General features: G+C 35.4%; 1 protein-coding gene across 2 annotated transcripts; it reads left to right on the forward strand.

The window, feature by feature from the left end:
• Window positions 1–1,603: 1,603 nt before the first annotated feature.
• Window positions 1,604–15,966, forward strand: LOC139843327 (probable serine/threonine-protein kinase PBL28). 2 transcript variants are annotated; one of them, XM_071833403.1, is made up of 4 exons: window positions 1,604–1,967; window positions 13,652–13,801; window positions 14,511–15,398; window positions 15,553–15,966. In XM_071833403.1, the coding sequence occupies exons 1-4, from the start codon at window positions 1,758–1,760 to the stop codon at window positions 15,817–15,819; spliced, it is 1,515 nt and encodes a 504-aa protein (XP_071689504.1). In that variant the 5' UTR covers window positions 1,604–1,757; the 3' UTR covers window positions 15,820–15,966. The 2 variants fall into 2 exon arrangements, with proteins under 2 accessions (XP_071689504.1, XP_071689505.1); XM_071833404.1 differs by lacking the exon at window positions 1,604–1,967 and adding an exon at window positions 9,702–9,872 and having other exon boundaries at window positions 15,553–15,965.
• Window positions 15,967–16,660: the final 694 nt, after the last annotated feature.

The raw sequence follows: 16,660 nt of genomic DNA on the forward strand, positions 1-16,660 counted from the left end.
GAAGATGATAACACTAGAACTACCACGGGTAAAAAGATTTGGTTAGCATCGAAATGTGTTTGTGGTTACACCTTATGAAAACATATAAATCATAAAGTATTTCGTAACTCGAATTGGGTTCCTGCTCAAATTTTATTTGAAGTGCAATAAATAGTTTCAATTGGATCTCAAAGAGATTAAAAAAAAAAAATTTGACTTTCAATTGCATCAATGACTTGTAAACCCGGGATCCTATATTACAAAGACAAATCGCGTTGGTGTTGGTTAACGAATGAAGGTGAACGACTATAGATGAAGCACTGATTTTATCTCATGGCATTAGCTCGTTAGTACTCTGTTTCGTTTATATTTAATCGTTGATTGTTTCGTTCATGTTGTTGTAGCTTTATTTTGATTGTAGGCTACAGTAATATCATTGCTCTTGTAATTTTGTCCATTCTATTAATAAAGTTTTCTTGCTTTTCAGGAGAAAAAAAAAAGTTAAAGATAGTTCTCAAACGAAAAATACAGTTTAAGAAATTTTATTATTATATTGTATTTTTTATTACTATATTTTACAATTTTATCTCACTTTTTATGTCTTATATGTAAGTATAAAAGTTAAAGGCATAAATAAAGTTTATTGTATTATATTTATCTATTTATGAAAGTAACTAATAATAATAATTTTAGTATAACCTAAAATAAAATACTGGTTAGAGAGTCCCAACATAAAAATACTATTTTTGTTTATGTATATACTGTGGATTTGTGTATACAACTTTATATATTACACTTTAACATTGTTTGAAGATCTGCGGACCATGTCTGTTAAGAAGATGTGGTCTGAAGGTCTTTATGCTGAATAATGAAGACTGTTTGTTTTTATGTCTACAAAATAACTTAATCCTGTCTGCAGCACTTAGAAGCACATTTCTAAGTCTGCGAGGCTGCAGACATAATAAGACATTATTTTATCTTATGTTTTCAGAAAAACAAATTGTCTGCAGTAAAAACGACAGCTGCCGCGCAGACATAAGACATAATAAGGTTAGCAAAACAAACAACACCTATCATCAGTTCCATTATCTCGCAGTCTCTTCCATTATCATCAGTTCCATTATCATCGCACAGTCTCTTCAAGTGGCATACAACTTTTTGTGTGTGTGTGTGTGAGAGAGAAACAAACAAACAGTGTACTTGGATGCTATGAACTATCCCTGATTTTCATTAATTCAGTTTCTTCAAAAATCAACATATACTATATCACAATTTGTCTCTAAATCAAAGATCTATCAATACCGGTATCTGTTGACCTAGTCGGAGAATCTCCACGTTGTTTCGCCGGAGATTGGCTCTGCCGCTTCAGCTGCTCGCTTCACCACTCGTTCTCATCAGGTACTATACGCTCAAATTACACTAACAATTTCTCCTTTTCAAGACTACAATGTATAAATTTTAAAATCCGTGTTTAATTTTGAAAATGAAATGATTTTTGTGATTGATGCAGCAAGAATTGTATGATTTTGGAGAAAGGAAGATGAGGGTAATCATGTGTTAAAAGGAATCAGCTGAATGGTGACTAGTATGGTTTTGGAGGTGACCGAATAATCAGCTGAATCAGCTGAATGAAGACATTTCAATTATTTAAGTCGCAAGTAAACACGTTAACTTTCTGACCGAATAAGCTTGCCAGTCAACTCAGTCCGTTAATACGTAAGTGAACAGGCCAACAAGTAAAAAAAAAAAAATTCCTGCATTGTAACATCATCATCATCATGTCATCTTTGTTCAAAGAACTTGATTACTTACGAATCCCGTATGCTGATATCAAAGCTGCTACCAATAACTTTGACATCGACAACATGATACGAATCCCGTATGTGAATTATTATGTGTACAAAGGAGAACTATTTCGGTCTGGAAAAAGAATCAATATTATTGTAGAAAGGATTCTAGGTATCCAAGAAGTACAACTCTTGGAACGGGTATCAGTTATGTCTCGTTTTAAGCATAAAAATATTCCCACTTTTGTTGGGTTTTGTTACAACTACGACTGGGGTTACTTAGTTAGTGAGTGTGAATTTATGGCAAGTCTCAACCAAATACTAAACACACCTCATCCAAATATCAGGAAATCAGAATATCACATCCGTGAAAACCTTACATGTTACCACATGTTGCAAATATGTTTGGGTGTTGCCCGAGCCTTGAGTCATATCCATGATTGTCATGCCATACATGGCAGTTTCAACAGATATAAAATATTTTTGGATAAAGATTTTGAGGCTAAGGTTGTTGGTTTATGTTGTAAAAATATAAATTCGAGATATACCGAATACGAGCGACGGAAGCGAATAGGATCGACGTTTAGATCACCGGTCGGGAAAGCAATCACAAATGAAAAGTTTTCACAGTTTCACAGCCTATATTCCTTCGACGGTTCGCAATGTTCCACTTGAACAAGTATACTCACAAAATCTCAATAGAATTATATGTATGTTTTTCTCTGCATTTTTTGTTCTATGTTTGTTAAGTGTTATATGTAGTGATTGTTCTCTTTAATGGGTTAACAACTCCCATTATATTAAACAAACATGTACTATGTGCCAAGAAGACATTAGTTGGTTCAACTACTCTTTCATTGTTTGTGGGTGATAAATAATCATTTTCTAACATCTCCCACTCGCACACAAACAATTTTGATATACTCATATATCTTGAAAAACATACCGTGTAGTACGCAAACCATTCATACTGGGAACTAGGCTGTGCGACCGGCATACTTTGAGAGCTCAATTGCTATACATCTGTTAGGAATATATAGCATCTCTATAATCTTGGAAAGAGTAGATTTAGTATGCAATGTCCTAGATCATTAATCATATTAGTAACTCGCATGATCTCAGTTTTACTTATAAAACCCTTTTGCATTCACAATTATCATTTATCACTAAGACTTGTCACTAAGACAAAAGATAATTGGTCGACCGGTGAATACAAGTTAATGTGAACTTCAAATGATCTTCCCTTTTCTTAGAATCCGTTGGCCTTAGGTCAACTTGCTTTTCTAAGAACGTCCAGCCAGGTTGAATTACTCATAACCCTTAAGCAACGCCTTAAGATAGCAAACATTAAACTAAGCTTCAAGAGACAAGAAAAAGTCATAAGGACATTAAATTGAGGTTACTAATACCTCAAGGGACTCACATAACATAGAAGTAGAGATCGTTTCTTCTATTTCCCTTATTGGTCGTCTTGATCACATGTGGTATGAATCACATGCTGCAACATTACTCCTTTCACAATGGAGGTATGTCTTTAAATTAATGTTGCACAGATGATAGTTCAAACATACTCAATGTTCAAAACTCGAGTTCACTTATCTACTCATAAAACTATTAAGAACTCACATCTGGATACTCATGACAGATAAGGTGAATTGTGAAAATTCACATAATATTTATATACTTATGAATGTGGCGTCAAATTATCTCAATCTCGAGCTCTCAATTGTCACTAAAACAATGTGCTTAATATACACCACTTTTCCATTTGTCACATGAAATGGAATTGATTACCCATGTGAGTGGGCTAATCATGTATCTGTCCGACATACTTTTCTCGATTCGCAACACAAAGAGCGAACAATAAAACAAGGATTTAAAAGAAATTCATTGCATTGGATATAAACTTAAACTTATAAGTACATTTATTAAAATAGTACATTTATTAAAATCTACGCAATCCTAGAGACCTAACATGCTTAACAAATGCATCTCTAGGTATGGGTTTTGTCAAAGGATCTGCTACCATATCATGCGTAGATATGTACTCTATACTTACTTCTTTTCTTGCAACCTTGTCTTTCACAAAATTGTACTTTATGTCTATGTGCTTTGTCTTATAATGGAACTTGGGGTCTTTTGAATATGCAATGGCAGCCTCATTATCAGAGTATATCAATGCTCGATCAATGGTATTGCCAACAACCCCCAAATTACTCAAAAATCGATTAAGCCACACGGCTTCTTGTACAGCCGCTGAAAATGCCACAAATTCAGCTTCCATTGTAGACAATGCTATACATGATTGTTTCTTGCTACTCCAAGATATAGCACCTTTGTTTAACAGAAAAACAAAGCCAGAGGTAGATTTTCTTTCATCCATATCTCTTCCCCAATCAGCATCAGTATAGCCTCTCATTTGCAGATTATTTCCTTCGTAGCACAAAGAGTAATGACTAGTACCCTTAAGATACCTAAGAATCCTTTTCACGGCTTTCCAATGGGTTAAACCTGGATTGGATTGGTATCGGCTTACCATGCCAACAGCAAAGCAGATATCCGGTCTCGTACACATCATAGCATACATGAGACTTCCAACCGCACTAGCATAAGGAACATTTTTCATTTTATGTTTCTCTTGTGGAGTTTGCGGACACTCTCTAATGCTCAACGTATCACTAATCGCCATAGGAGTGTCTATGGGGTTAGATTTATGCATGTTAAAACGTTCAAGAATCTTGTTGATATAAGTCTCTTGCGAAAGAGCCAACAACTTCCTTGAGCGATCCCTTGAAATCTTAACTCCAAGGATATATTCAGCTTCACCCATATCCTTCATTTCAAAGTTAGATGATAACCATCTTTTAACCTCGAAAACATACTCCTTATCATTTCCAGCAATCAATATATCATCAACATATAATGACAATATGACTATTTTTCCTTTAGACCTTTTGATATAAACACAATTATCTTCATTGACCACAGTGAAGCCATGTGACGTGATCACATTGTGAAAATGTATATACCATTGTCTTGATGACTGCTTGAGGCCATATATTGATTTAAGCAATCTACAAACCTTATGTTCGTGGCCTTCTTTAATGAAACCCGTCGGCTGTTCCATATAGATTTCTTCATCTAAATTTCCATTGAGGAAAGCAGTCTTTACATCCATTTGATGTAATTCAAGGTTCATACTTGCTACTATTGCTAGAATCAAACGAATTGATGTGAGTCTTACAACAGGTGAAAATGTTTCCTCATAGTCAATCCCTTCCTGTTGATTGTAGCCTTTTGCCACAAGTCGAGCTTTGTATCTTTCAATACTATCATCAGCTTTACGCTTTATTTTGAGAATCCACTTACTCCCAATGGCTTTTCTTTCTTTTGGAAGATCAACCAATTCCCAAACGTTGTTGGATCTCATAGACTCCATCTCTTCTTCCATTGCTTTGAACCATTCATCCTTTGCAGGACAAGTGAGAGCTTCATTTATATCTCTTGGTTCATCCTCTTCTAGTTGAACCATAAAAGTATAACCATCTTCGATCTCATACCGAAGTGGAGGTTTACTTTGACGACTACTTCGTCGTGGTTGGTTATCCAGTGAAACAGATTCTTGGTTTACCAAATTGCTCCCACTTGGATCAGAATTATGCTCGGTAGCAACGGGTTGAGGTTCTTCGGAAACATGTTCTTGATTTGCCATATTGCTCCCACTCGGATAAGAATTATCTTCATTCGCAATAGGTTGAGGAGTTGTATCCAAAGAAACAAATTCTTCGTCTTCACTCCTCAAATCTCTCCCACTCGAATGAGGTAATTCTGTAGTCTCAAATAAAGACCAATCTTTATCAAGGTCTCCTTGTTTTGGAAACTCATTTTCCAAGAATGTAACATCTCGAGATTCAAATTCAGTTATGCTCCCACTTTCGTGTTCACCTAAAAACACATAACCTTTTGATTGTTCAGAGTATCTAATGAAAACACATTTCTTTCCTCTTGGACCTAATTTTCCATATTTGTGCGAGGAATCCAAAGTATACGCTGCACAACCCCAAGGTCTTAACACATTCAAGTCAGGTTTGCGACCTGTCCATAACTCATATGGTGTGGAAGTTACTGATTTTGAAGGCACACGATTAAGTACAAATGTGGCAGTTAATAAAGCATCACCCCAAAAAGTGATAGGTAAATTTGCTTGTGCCATCATTGACCTAACCATTTCAAGAAGCGTTCTATTCCGCCTTTCTGCAACACCATTTTGTTGCGGAGTCCTGGGAGTAGTTAATTGACGTTGAATACCTTTAGCATCACATAGAGCTTTGAACGAATCAGATAGGTATTCACGTCCTCGATCGGTTCTTAATGCTTTAATCTTACGTTCTAATTGATTCTCAACAAAATTCATATAACTTTGAAAACAATCCAATGCTTCGGATTTGTGAGAGATCAAGTAGACGTAACCGAATCGAGAATAATCATCAATGAATGTGATGAAATAATACGCTCCATGCCTTGCTCGAACATTCATAGGACCACATATATCCGAATGTATTAGTTGCAATGGATAATCGGCACGAGTTCCTTTTCCAAATGGTTTTCTCGCAGTTTTTCCTGCCAGACAGTGCTCACAAGTAGACAATTCCACTTTATCAATATTAGCTAGTAAACCATCTCTAGCTAATCTATTCATTCTTTGTTGGCCAATATGACCAAGTCTAGCATGCCAGTTGTTTACATCATTATCAAATTTATTAGAAGATGCAACTAAGGAAAAACATGGTTTATTATTAAGATAATCAACATCCATCACGATAAAACCGTTAAGAACATAACCAAAACCATAAGAGTTTGTTCCCAAAGACAACTCAACAACATTATCACGAAAGTACAAATGAAAACCAAGTCTTAACAAAACCAAAACAGAAATCAAATTTCGACGAATTTGAGGAGCATATAAAACATCATGTAGGATTAGGGTTCGTCCTTCACGCATGACTAACTTGCATGACCCGATCCCTTCAACTGGAACTCTTGAGTTGTTTCCCACATAAATCCACATAGCTCCATGAGAAACTCGTCGAAATTCTACAAAGGCGTCTTTGTCCTTAGCTACATGGTCTGTTGCTCCTGAGTCTACAATCCACAAAGGTTGAGATTCAGTTAAGAAAACAGAACTAGCAACACAAAGTTTGCTAACATAAGCATCGTAAGAGTATACCTTTTTAGGCTCAGGACAATCACGAGCAAAATGCCCTTTATTGCTACAATTGTAGCATTTTACCTTTGCAATGTTTACTTTCTTGGAGGGACGTGTTCCCTTGCCACGATGATTGGTGTTTAGCCTTTTGTTGGACTTATAAGTTTCTTTACCCTTATGGTGATGAAACTTGCGCTTATGCCCAAAAGCATTTTTAGAGCTTGTCGCCATATTCACCTCAGTGATTGACTTACCGGCCTCAATCCGATCTTCTTCTAGCTCTAAATGGCGTGCACAGTCCTCAAAAGTCTTGATATTCTCATTGTGTGTGAGATGCATTTTCATTTGCTCCCAACTTTGAGGCAAGGAACGGATCATAGCTTGAACCTGTTGTTCATCAGTAAGAACATGACCTGCGTTTCTCAATTCACTTATCATGTTTGACATTTGTCTGACATGCTTTTTCATGGTATGATCAGACTTCTTTTTATATTGGTCAAACTTGATAGTGAGAGATCTCAGTTTGGTCACCGAGGTTGCACCAAACTTGTCAGCCAATGCTTTCCACATATCTTTTGCTAGTTCATACTTGCAAAAATCACGCATGATGTCATCATCCATGCTGCTCAGCAACGTAATGCGAGCAATGGTGTTCTTACGTTTCCAAGTGATGTACACTTCAGCATCCCTTTTATGTTGTTCCGTATCACCCACCTCGGGTACTTCCATTGATTGAGTAAGAGCAACAAGAGCCTCTTGCTCTTCCAACACATATTCGAGTTTCATGCTCCATATTTCGTAGTTGTCACCATTCAACTTAACACCTTTGTTAAGTTCAGCAACAATGTTCTTTGATGCGGAAGCCATGATTGAACACAAAAGTTCTATATTTAAGACAATTACACAAGGTTAGTTATATCCATCCAAATATGCAATCGTCTTGCTACTATATTATTTTATTAATAATAGGTCATCATAGGCTATAGAGAAAAAGGTCACTATGTTTCCAATTATCATCTATAAATCCTATTATGAAACCATCACTAACGCAATAATATATACAAGATTATAAATTTCTATAAATCCGAATTGGCACGACTTTTCGATAACATATTTCAAAACTTGAAACCGTCTAAGTGATATTGAAATAGTAGAAGTTTAGGATTTATCAGAAACATTTATTTTTACTTAAAGATAAATCTTCATTAAATAATATTTAAATTAAGATTCGAGTAGCAGTAGTATTTTTAATACTTTAACTTAAGAATTAGCATTTACTAGCCGTATTTTACAATACTTTAATTTATGTGTACTTAGTTCTCATCTAACAATAAAATATAAATTACATACTAGTTGGCTCAAATTTCAATATGTCTTTTACTAGAAAATATGGAGTACCGATATATGTTTAATAAATAAGGAACGAAGGAATGTGTTCAATAACCAATTTAAAGACTTGTACAGTTAAACGGTCCACTAGATTAATGGTAAAAGTTGCATTTGAGTGGGGTCAACTGACCCCATAAACTAAAGAGTCCCTTTTTCTCTGTTACATGAAGACAATATATAATGATGTGTTGTTCTTTCTAGCTAGCTAGGTGCCACATGCAAGTAGCTTTTCTAAATTGCTAGAACTCTTATTCACACGTGTCAACAACCCACAATATATATCTTGATCATCTACATCTACAACATACTGAACTATATATAACTGGTTAGAGAACCATTCTCATTTTCAAAACAAAAATAATTTTGTAAAACAAATAAAAGAATTTTGAGGATTTAAGAATGGCGAATTTAGACTAGCATCTTATGGCATCTATCATCAAGGCCGATTACCAAGAACATACATGAATAAAGGTCAAGGTAATTTGAAATTATATGCAATTTTGTATACAATCAGAAACAAGTTAGTATCAATTTTGCCTCCCTAGTTTTAGCGAGCCTAATTTTTTTTTTTTTTTTTTTTTTTTTTTTTTTTTTTTAAATCATTGGTCTCTTCATCCAAACCTGAAATTCTTCCAAATTTCACTAATTTTGTCTTTCCTTTATGATATACATCATATATACAGTAGATCAAAAAACTATATATATTATGTGACGACTACATATGTAGAACATGTGCATGGAATATGACAAGAGGATTTAACCGGGAAATAAACATCAAGCTCTTGATACCAATGTTGTAAAAATATAAATTCGAGATATACCGAATACGAGCGACGGAAGCGAATAGGATCGACGTTTAGATCACCGGTCGGGAAAGCAATCACAAATGGAAAGTTTTCACAGTTTCACAGCCTATATTCCTTCGACGGTTCGCAATGTTCCACTTGAACAAGTATACTCACAAAATCTCAATAGAATTATATGTATGTTTTTCTCTGCATTTTTTGTTCTATGTTTGTTAAGTGTTATATGTAGTGATTGTTCTCTTTAATGGGTTAACAACTCCCATTATATTAAACAAACATGTACTATGTGCCAAGAAGACATTAGTTGGTTCAACTACTCTTTCATTGTTTGTGGGTGATAAATAATCATTTTCTAACAGTTTTATTGATGTCCCTGAAATTAATCATCTTATTGAATATACCACCCACTATGTTGACCCAGAGTATGAAAGGACCAAAACTGTCACACCGAAAAGTGATGTGTATTCTTTCGGTGTGGTTTTGATTGACGTGTTTTGTCGGCAGTACGCACGTCGAGATCAGCCCTGGGAGTATACACACTTTGATGATAATATATGCAAACATATGAACTCAAAAGCATTGACCATTTTGTTAGAAACGCCTAATAAATGCTTGAATAATGAACGCGAAGAGCGCCCAGACATGGCTGAGGTTGTGAAACAACTTGAGGAAGCTTTATTTCTTCAATGGAAACATGAAAATCCTGTAAGCCCGTCATTTTTATTTGTATATTTTTCTTTCTGTTGTTCTGTGTTATTAGATGGGCAAATCCGGATCCAAGATATTAATAATCAATAAAGTTTTGAGAGAAAACTGACATCTTTTTTAGCCAATCAATTATTATGCGCATAATAGCCTCGTTTTTCTTAATAGATTGTTACATACGTAGTATTTATTAGTGGAGAAAACTAGTTCTAAACTGGTTAAGCCCAACGTATGCTTAGAAACCGGTGTCTGTCTATATGTCTGTCTTGATGAATTAATAAGCAATCCCTCGAGCACTTGAATGCATGAACTTATTTTAACAAAAGTTCATTAAGTAAGAACGTTCATTATCGTCCTTTTAAGCACTTTAGCACATGAAAGCTACATGACTCATATTCTTTTTGTAACTAATAATTGTTACAGGAAATACCTTATTGGATCTGGTGGATATGGTAAGGTGTATAAAGCAAAACTTCCCAGTTATGATCCTTTAATTTTGGAAATCCAAAGGATGAATCAAGAGGACGTTCTTAAGAAACCCAACCTTTTTGCAAAGTTCATTTTGGGAGGGAAGAACAAAAAGCAAATTCCTAAGAATGAAACTCCTAATAAGGAATGTCCTAAGAAACACCACACTGTAGCAATAAAACATATCTTAAAAGATGAAAATGGGCAAGGTAGACAAGGATTCTTTCTAGAAATTGAAATGCTTCGTAGGTGTAAGCATCCCAACATAGTGTCACTTATTGGCTATTGTGATGAAGATCCTGACTTGATCCTTGTATATGAGTTTGTTCCAAATGGTTCCCTTAGATGATTATTTAGGAAGCATAAAAAAAGAAACTCATCTTAACTGGGTTAGTCGGATTAAAATTTGCCTCGATATTGCACATGGGTTGGATTATCTACACACAAAGGTGAGTGATGAAGAAATGATGATACATCGTGATATCAAAAGTGCCAACATATTATTGGGAACAAATTGGGAGGCCAAGATTGCTGACTTTGGGCTCTCTAAGTTCTACCGTGCGAATTAATTGGCGAGCACTATCTTGACAGATAGAATTGCAGGCACTGATGTGTACTTGGATCCTGAATATTCAAAGACGGGTAAATTAAAAAATCAATCAGACATACTCATTCGGAGTTGTTTTATTAGAAATATTCTCTGGAACATTGGCGTATGAAAAAATTTACACCGATGAAAATGACAAGGAATTTGCAGCGGTAGCACGTAGGCGCTTCTCCGAGGGAACACTAATGGAAATAGTAGACCCACAAGTAATGGAAGAAACTGAGGAACTGTTGGACGGTGGTTGAATACCAACCACAATATATTTGACATGTTTTTTTGGTGGCTCAATTCCATAGATTCAATGTCAAAAGTAGCCTACAATTTTGGTGTATGAAACCAAAATATGAAATTGGAAAAGGAATAGTATGGCTATGTATTGTAGTATTGTTTTCATACATGGTGTTCACATGTACCTAATACATGTGTAAGATGCATTATAAATACATGGCCATGGAGAAGGTGAAAATCATCCAAATGGATCCATCCAAGTGAGGATCACAAGATCACAAATGAGAGAAAAACATAGTTGATAAGGTTTATCAATGGAGTATGTTTATTTGTGAGGTCGAGAGTTTTATTCTTGTAAGGAGTGTAAAAGGGTGTACGAAAAACTTAGATTTTATCTTAAAATCTAAGGGACTTGGGTTTGGGTTAACTCATAGTGTATTTTTTCTTGTACCGGGTTCTTTTATTTTATAAGAATAAAGGAGACTCTTGGGGTGGACGTAGGCAATGTTTTGCCGAACCACGTTAAATCGTCGTGTTATCAGTTACTTTATTTGCTTTCTATTATTTCTCGCAAGTTTGTCTCAAACAAATTATATCCTAGCTTCCGCTGGTGTGGGTGTGCTAGGCAAGTTGTCATAACAAGTGGTATCAGAGCGTATCCAGGTTTATCGGATAGTTTTTTGTTTGGAGATGGCGAGAAACGGCGGTATGCAATTTAAGGTGGAGCCATTTGAGATGGCGGATGACGATTGGTATATTATTGAACACATGGATGTGTTTAATGGCCTGGTTAATCAACTTGAATAAGTTGAGGTTTAAAGGAGGAAGAAGATAAGACCCTTATTCTTCTGGCCTCTCTTCCCAGTTCGCAGGATAAGAGACGAAGATTCAATGACCGTTTTGAGCATGGGTTTGCTATGGTTGGTCATGGAAGGGGAAGGTTTGCCGAGAAGAGATCTAGCGATAACAGTAGGTCTAGATCAGAAGACGGCGTGAAGGGTATCCAGTGCTTCAAATGTCATGAGTGGGGTGACTACGGACGGACTGTCCACTCTGGAGGAATGGTGAAGGTAAATCTGGGGGGTTCATCGGCTGCGGTAGCAGTTATTGTACAGGTGGGAGATGTTCTCACAATCTCCAAAAGTTCTACTTCTGCTCAAGATGAATGGATTTTAGATTCTGATTGTACGAGGCATGTGTGTTCCAAGTAAGCTTATTTTGATAAGCTAATGTTAAAGGACGCGGGGTGCTGACTTTAGGTGATGGTTCAACATGTGATGTTGAGGGTGTTTGCATGGTGAAAATAAAATTGTTTCACGGAGCTGCTTACGCTCTTGGTGGTGTGGCGTACACACCAAGGATGTGCAAGAATCTAATTTTCTCATGCGTGTTGGATTCTCAAGGATACGGTTATTAGGCCGTAGGTGGAGTTATGAAAATAACACGTGGCGTGAAGGTCCTGAAGAGATAGAAGTACGAGGGTTTATATCGTCTGGTGGCGAGTACAAAATATACTCGTGTCTCGAAGGTTTTGAAAGCGTGCACGCGGGAAATAGGTCGGGAACATGTTGGGACATGTTAGACCAAGGTAGACGATGGTGAGAAGGAAAATCCTACTGTGGTAAGAGAGGTGATTCGAGACTCCTCTCCGGTGTCAACTAGGTAAGTTGACAGGGTTAGCTGCACATAATTATTGGTCGTGTTATTTGAATCGGGGTTCGGGACCAAGGTGATTCAAGGTGTGTGTAGTGGGGATAAGGTGGCCAATGGTGAAAGTACTTGGTGATAGTATTTTCAGTGAAGAAGAAGATGGAATGTTCGCAAAGGTGGAGATTGTTGGACGGTGGTTGAATACCAACCACAATATATTTGACGTGTTTTTTTGGTGGCTCAATTCCATAGATTCAATGTCAAAGGTAGCCTACAATTTTGGTATATGAAACCAAAATATGAAATTGGAAAAGGAATAGTATGGCTATGTATTGTAGTATTGTTTTCATACATGGTGTTCACATGTACCTAATACATGTGTAAGATGCATTATAAATACATGGCCATGGAGAAGGTGAAAATCATCCAAATGGATCCATCCAAGTGAGGATCACAAGATCACAAATGAGAGAAAAACATAGTTGATAGGGTTTATCAATGGAGTATGTTTATTTGTGAGGTCGAGAGTTTTATTCTTGTAAGGAGTGTAAAAGGGTGTACGGAAAACTTAGATTTTATCCTAAAATCTAAGGGACTTAGGTTTGGGTTAACTCATAGTGTATTTTTTCTTGTACCGGGTTCTTTTATTTTATAAGAATAAAGGAGACTCTTGGGGTGGACGTAGGCAATGTTTTGCCGAACCACGTTAAATCGTCGTGTTATCAGTTACTTTAGTTGCTTTCTATTATTTCTAGCAAGTTTATCTCAAACAAATTATATCCTAGCTTCCGCTGGTGTGGGTGTGCTAAGCAAGTTGTCATAACAGGAACGTTGTTTTGGTCTGAAGGTGGGACCTAATCAAGAGTCTCTGGAAACATTTGCCAAAATTGCTATTCAATGTTTAGCAGAAACTCAAGGGGAGCGACCAAAACTGACAGATATCACTAAGGAACTTGAAATTGCATTAAACCTTCAAGTAAGTCAATGCTTTAAATCCAATACAACAATTATTTTCTCTGTATGCTTGACCTCTAAACAATAAGTCAATAAAAAAAATTTATGTTAAAGTTGATAAAATAGTTAAACAATTGAAATATGCCCGGTGTAATCAATACCTTTTCTAGAAAATGGTTAAGCATACAAAGCTAAGTTGACACTAAATTATGGGCTTTAATCTCACAAAAAGAAAGTTGATGTTAGACTGGTAAAGTGCATAGATTATTCTCGTTATTAAATTTTTTATTATGTATCACTATATTTGTCTGTTGCAGTATCGGTTTTGTATCTTGTTTGAACTTCGAACCCGTTTATTTATGTAACTGTTTTTTTTGTCAGTAAAATAAAAATGCTATTTAATAAGTATAAACTGCTATTTAATAATAAGTATAAACTATAAACTAATCATCTAAACGTAACCAAAATACAACATATTTATCTTTATGTAAAATTTCAAGGTGGACATTTGTATGAAAGTAAATTGGAGGTATATTTTGTTAATTATGTATACATTATGTAAGTCAACAAACACTCACTTACATTTTGAAACACTAACATATATTAAATGAAATGAAAAGCTTGTAAGTTTTCTCTATATGATGTCTTTACTTTCCGTAGAATTCTTTACACTGCATATAATAAAAACTTAAAGTAAATTATCATGTTATCAAGTATCCCATGGTTCACAGGAAACGCGCAAGGACATTCTTGAATTTTCGCTTGAGGACATGCAATTGGCCACCGAAAACTTTAGTGAAAACAATTTGATTAAAAAGGAAGGATTTGGGATGTTATATCGAGGAGAAGTTCCAAATGACATTGGGTGTAGATATCCAGTCATTTTAAAGGTCACCAAATCTTCAGAAGAAAATAACTTTCTAAGAGAGCTTGAAATCCTCTTTGGGCATAAACACAGAAATATTATCGGCATTGTTGGTTATTGCAAGGAAACGGGTGATAAAATTATCGTTTATGAAAATGCATATAATGTAAATACTCTTGTTAGCCATGTGAATAATGTTAGTCTTACATGGACAAAAAGACTTGAGATATGCTTAGGCATTGCAAACGGGTTAAAATTTCTTCATAAAGGTTTTGGAAGACACCAATCAGTTGTACATAGTGACATTAAAAGTGCTAATATCGTACTAAATGGAGATTGGACTCCAAAAATAAGTGGGTTTGGGTTTTCCTTGATAATTCGTAAAAGTCAAGAGATGGAATATTTCGTCAATGATGTTCCTAGGTCACCCGACTATTGTGATTCCGTCTATTGTGATCCCGTCTACTGGAAAACTGGCTTTTTAACTAAAGAATCTGATATTTATTCCTTTGGTGTGGTTTTATTTAAGATGTTAAGTGGAACACTTGCATGTGTAAAGGATTTTAGAGAATCTAAGCAATTTCAAGACTTCTTAGTTGATGAGATTGTTTTAGAGGGTATTAAGGAACAAATTAAAGCCAAATCGCTAGCTACATTTGGAAGGATTGCCTGTCAATGCTTGCATGAAAAGCCAGAAAAACGACCTAAAGCGGATGAAGTATATATGCAACTCAAGAAAGCATTAGATATCCAAGTAAGATTTCACAATTTACAATTTTTCCATATTTTAACGAATTAAAATGACAGTCATAATTTCTAAATAAAATTGGAACTATCTAGAATTAAATTAACATACAAAAAGTGCTTACAAATTTTCACGTGATGTATTTAGTAACAAATCTTTTCAGGTGTTGAGCGATAGATTGATTGTCAAAAAAGTTTTGTATTCGATGAAACTCGAAGAAGAAGGTAATCTGAGTGACCATATCGTCACCTTTAAACGATTAGTTTCGAAGTTGTCCGATATAAATGAGATTATGAAAGAAGAGGACTTGGCACTTTGTATGTTGTCATCATTACCGAAATCGTACAAACGGTTTGTGGATGATATGTTAACAGGAATCACCAGTTTGAAACTTAAAGACGTGCTTGAGAAGTTAGGCGACAAGAACTAAATAAACGAGAGCTCTTATGTGTGAAGATCCATTAGCTATACAGGTTCTCAGAATTGTTTTTAAATTTTCAATGTGACAGCTTGATTATTCTAAGTGGTTGTTATTAAAGTTAAATTTGCTGCAAGTATTTTTTTGTGCACATTTTTTCGTAGATAAATACAGAAACGCCGATGAGTGATTGTGGTCAAACCACATACCTCAATAAGAGAAATATGAATACTAAAAGCAAAGCAGGTAAGTGCTTAGTGGCATTACACATACACGCCAGCAAATGTGGTTAGTGGTTACATGGTAGACCTGTTATTATTTCGACGTAATCATCTTTTGTCAGCCACCTCTGAACATCATGATCTCTGATGTTCATGACGTGTAAATCAAAAGCCAGAAAACAAACATGTAGTTAATGATCGGACAGTTTAACCGAGAGCTATGAATTTTCGAAATTGATTTTGTTTTGGAGAGATTTTTCTATGCAAACTTTTATATTGGAGGGCAATCTGAAGCAGTCCAATTATTTTCATGTTTAGAACATAAGTTGACTATGTTGACTTTTTGTCAAAAAGTCAAAGATCGAGATTTGATTGAGATCCATGATTTCGAGATTCAGGTATAGTTTTCAAAATCAATATCTAAATTTAAATTGCGTTTAATTTAAAGTTTAGACTGATGATTTACGCATGAATTTTGCTAGTACTCGTCCGTTCCTTGATCTTCTCAAGTGGCATTGAATTAAGCAATTTCTAATGAATGATGTAGAATACTAATGATTCATGGAGTGATTGTTCATCATTGGATAGGTTTAATTTGGCTTTATTTGATGTTTGATCAAAGACTTTCTTGA

Source organism: Rutidosis leptorrhynchoides, chromosome 4, assembly GCF_046630445.1.
Source record: "Rutidosis leptorrhynchoides isolate AG116_Rl617_1_P2 chromosome 4, CSIRO_AGI_Rlap_v1, whole genome shotgun sequence".
NCBI classification, from domain to species: Eukaryota; Viridiplantae; Streptophyta; class Magnoliopsida; order Asterales; family Asteraceae; genus Rutidosis; species Rutidosis leptorrhynchoides.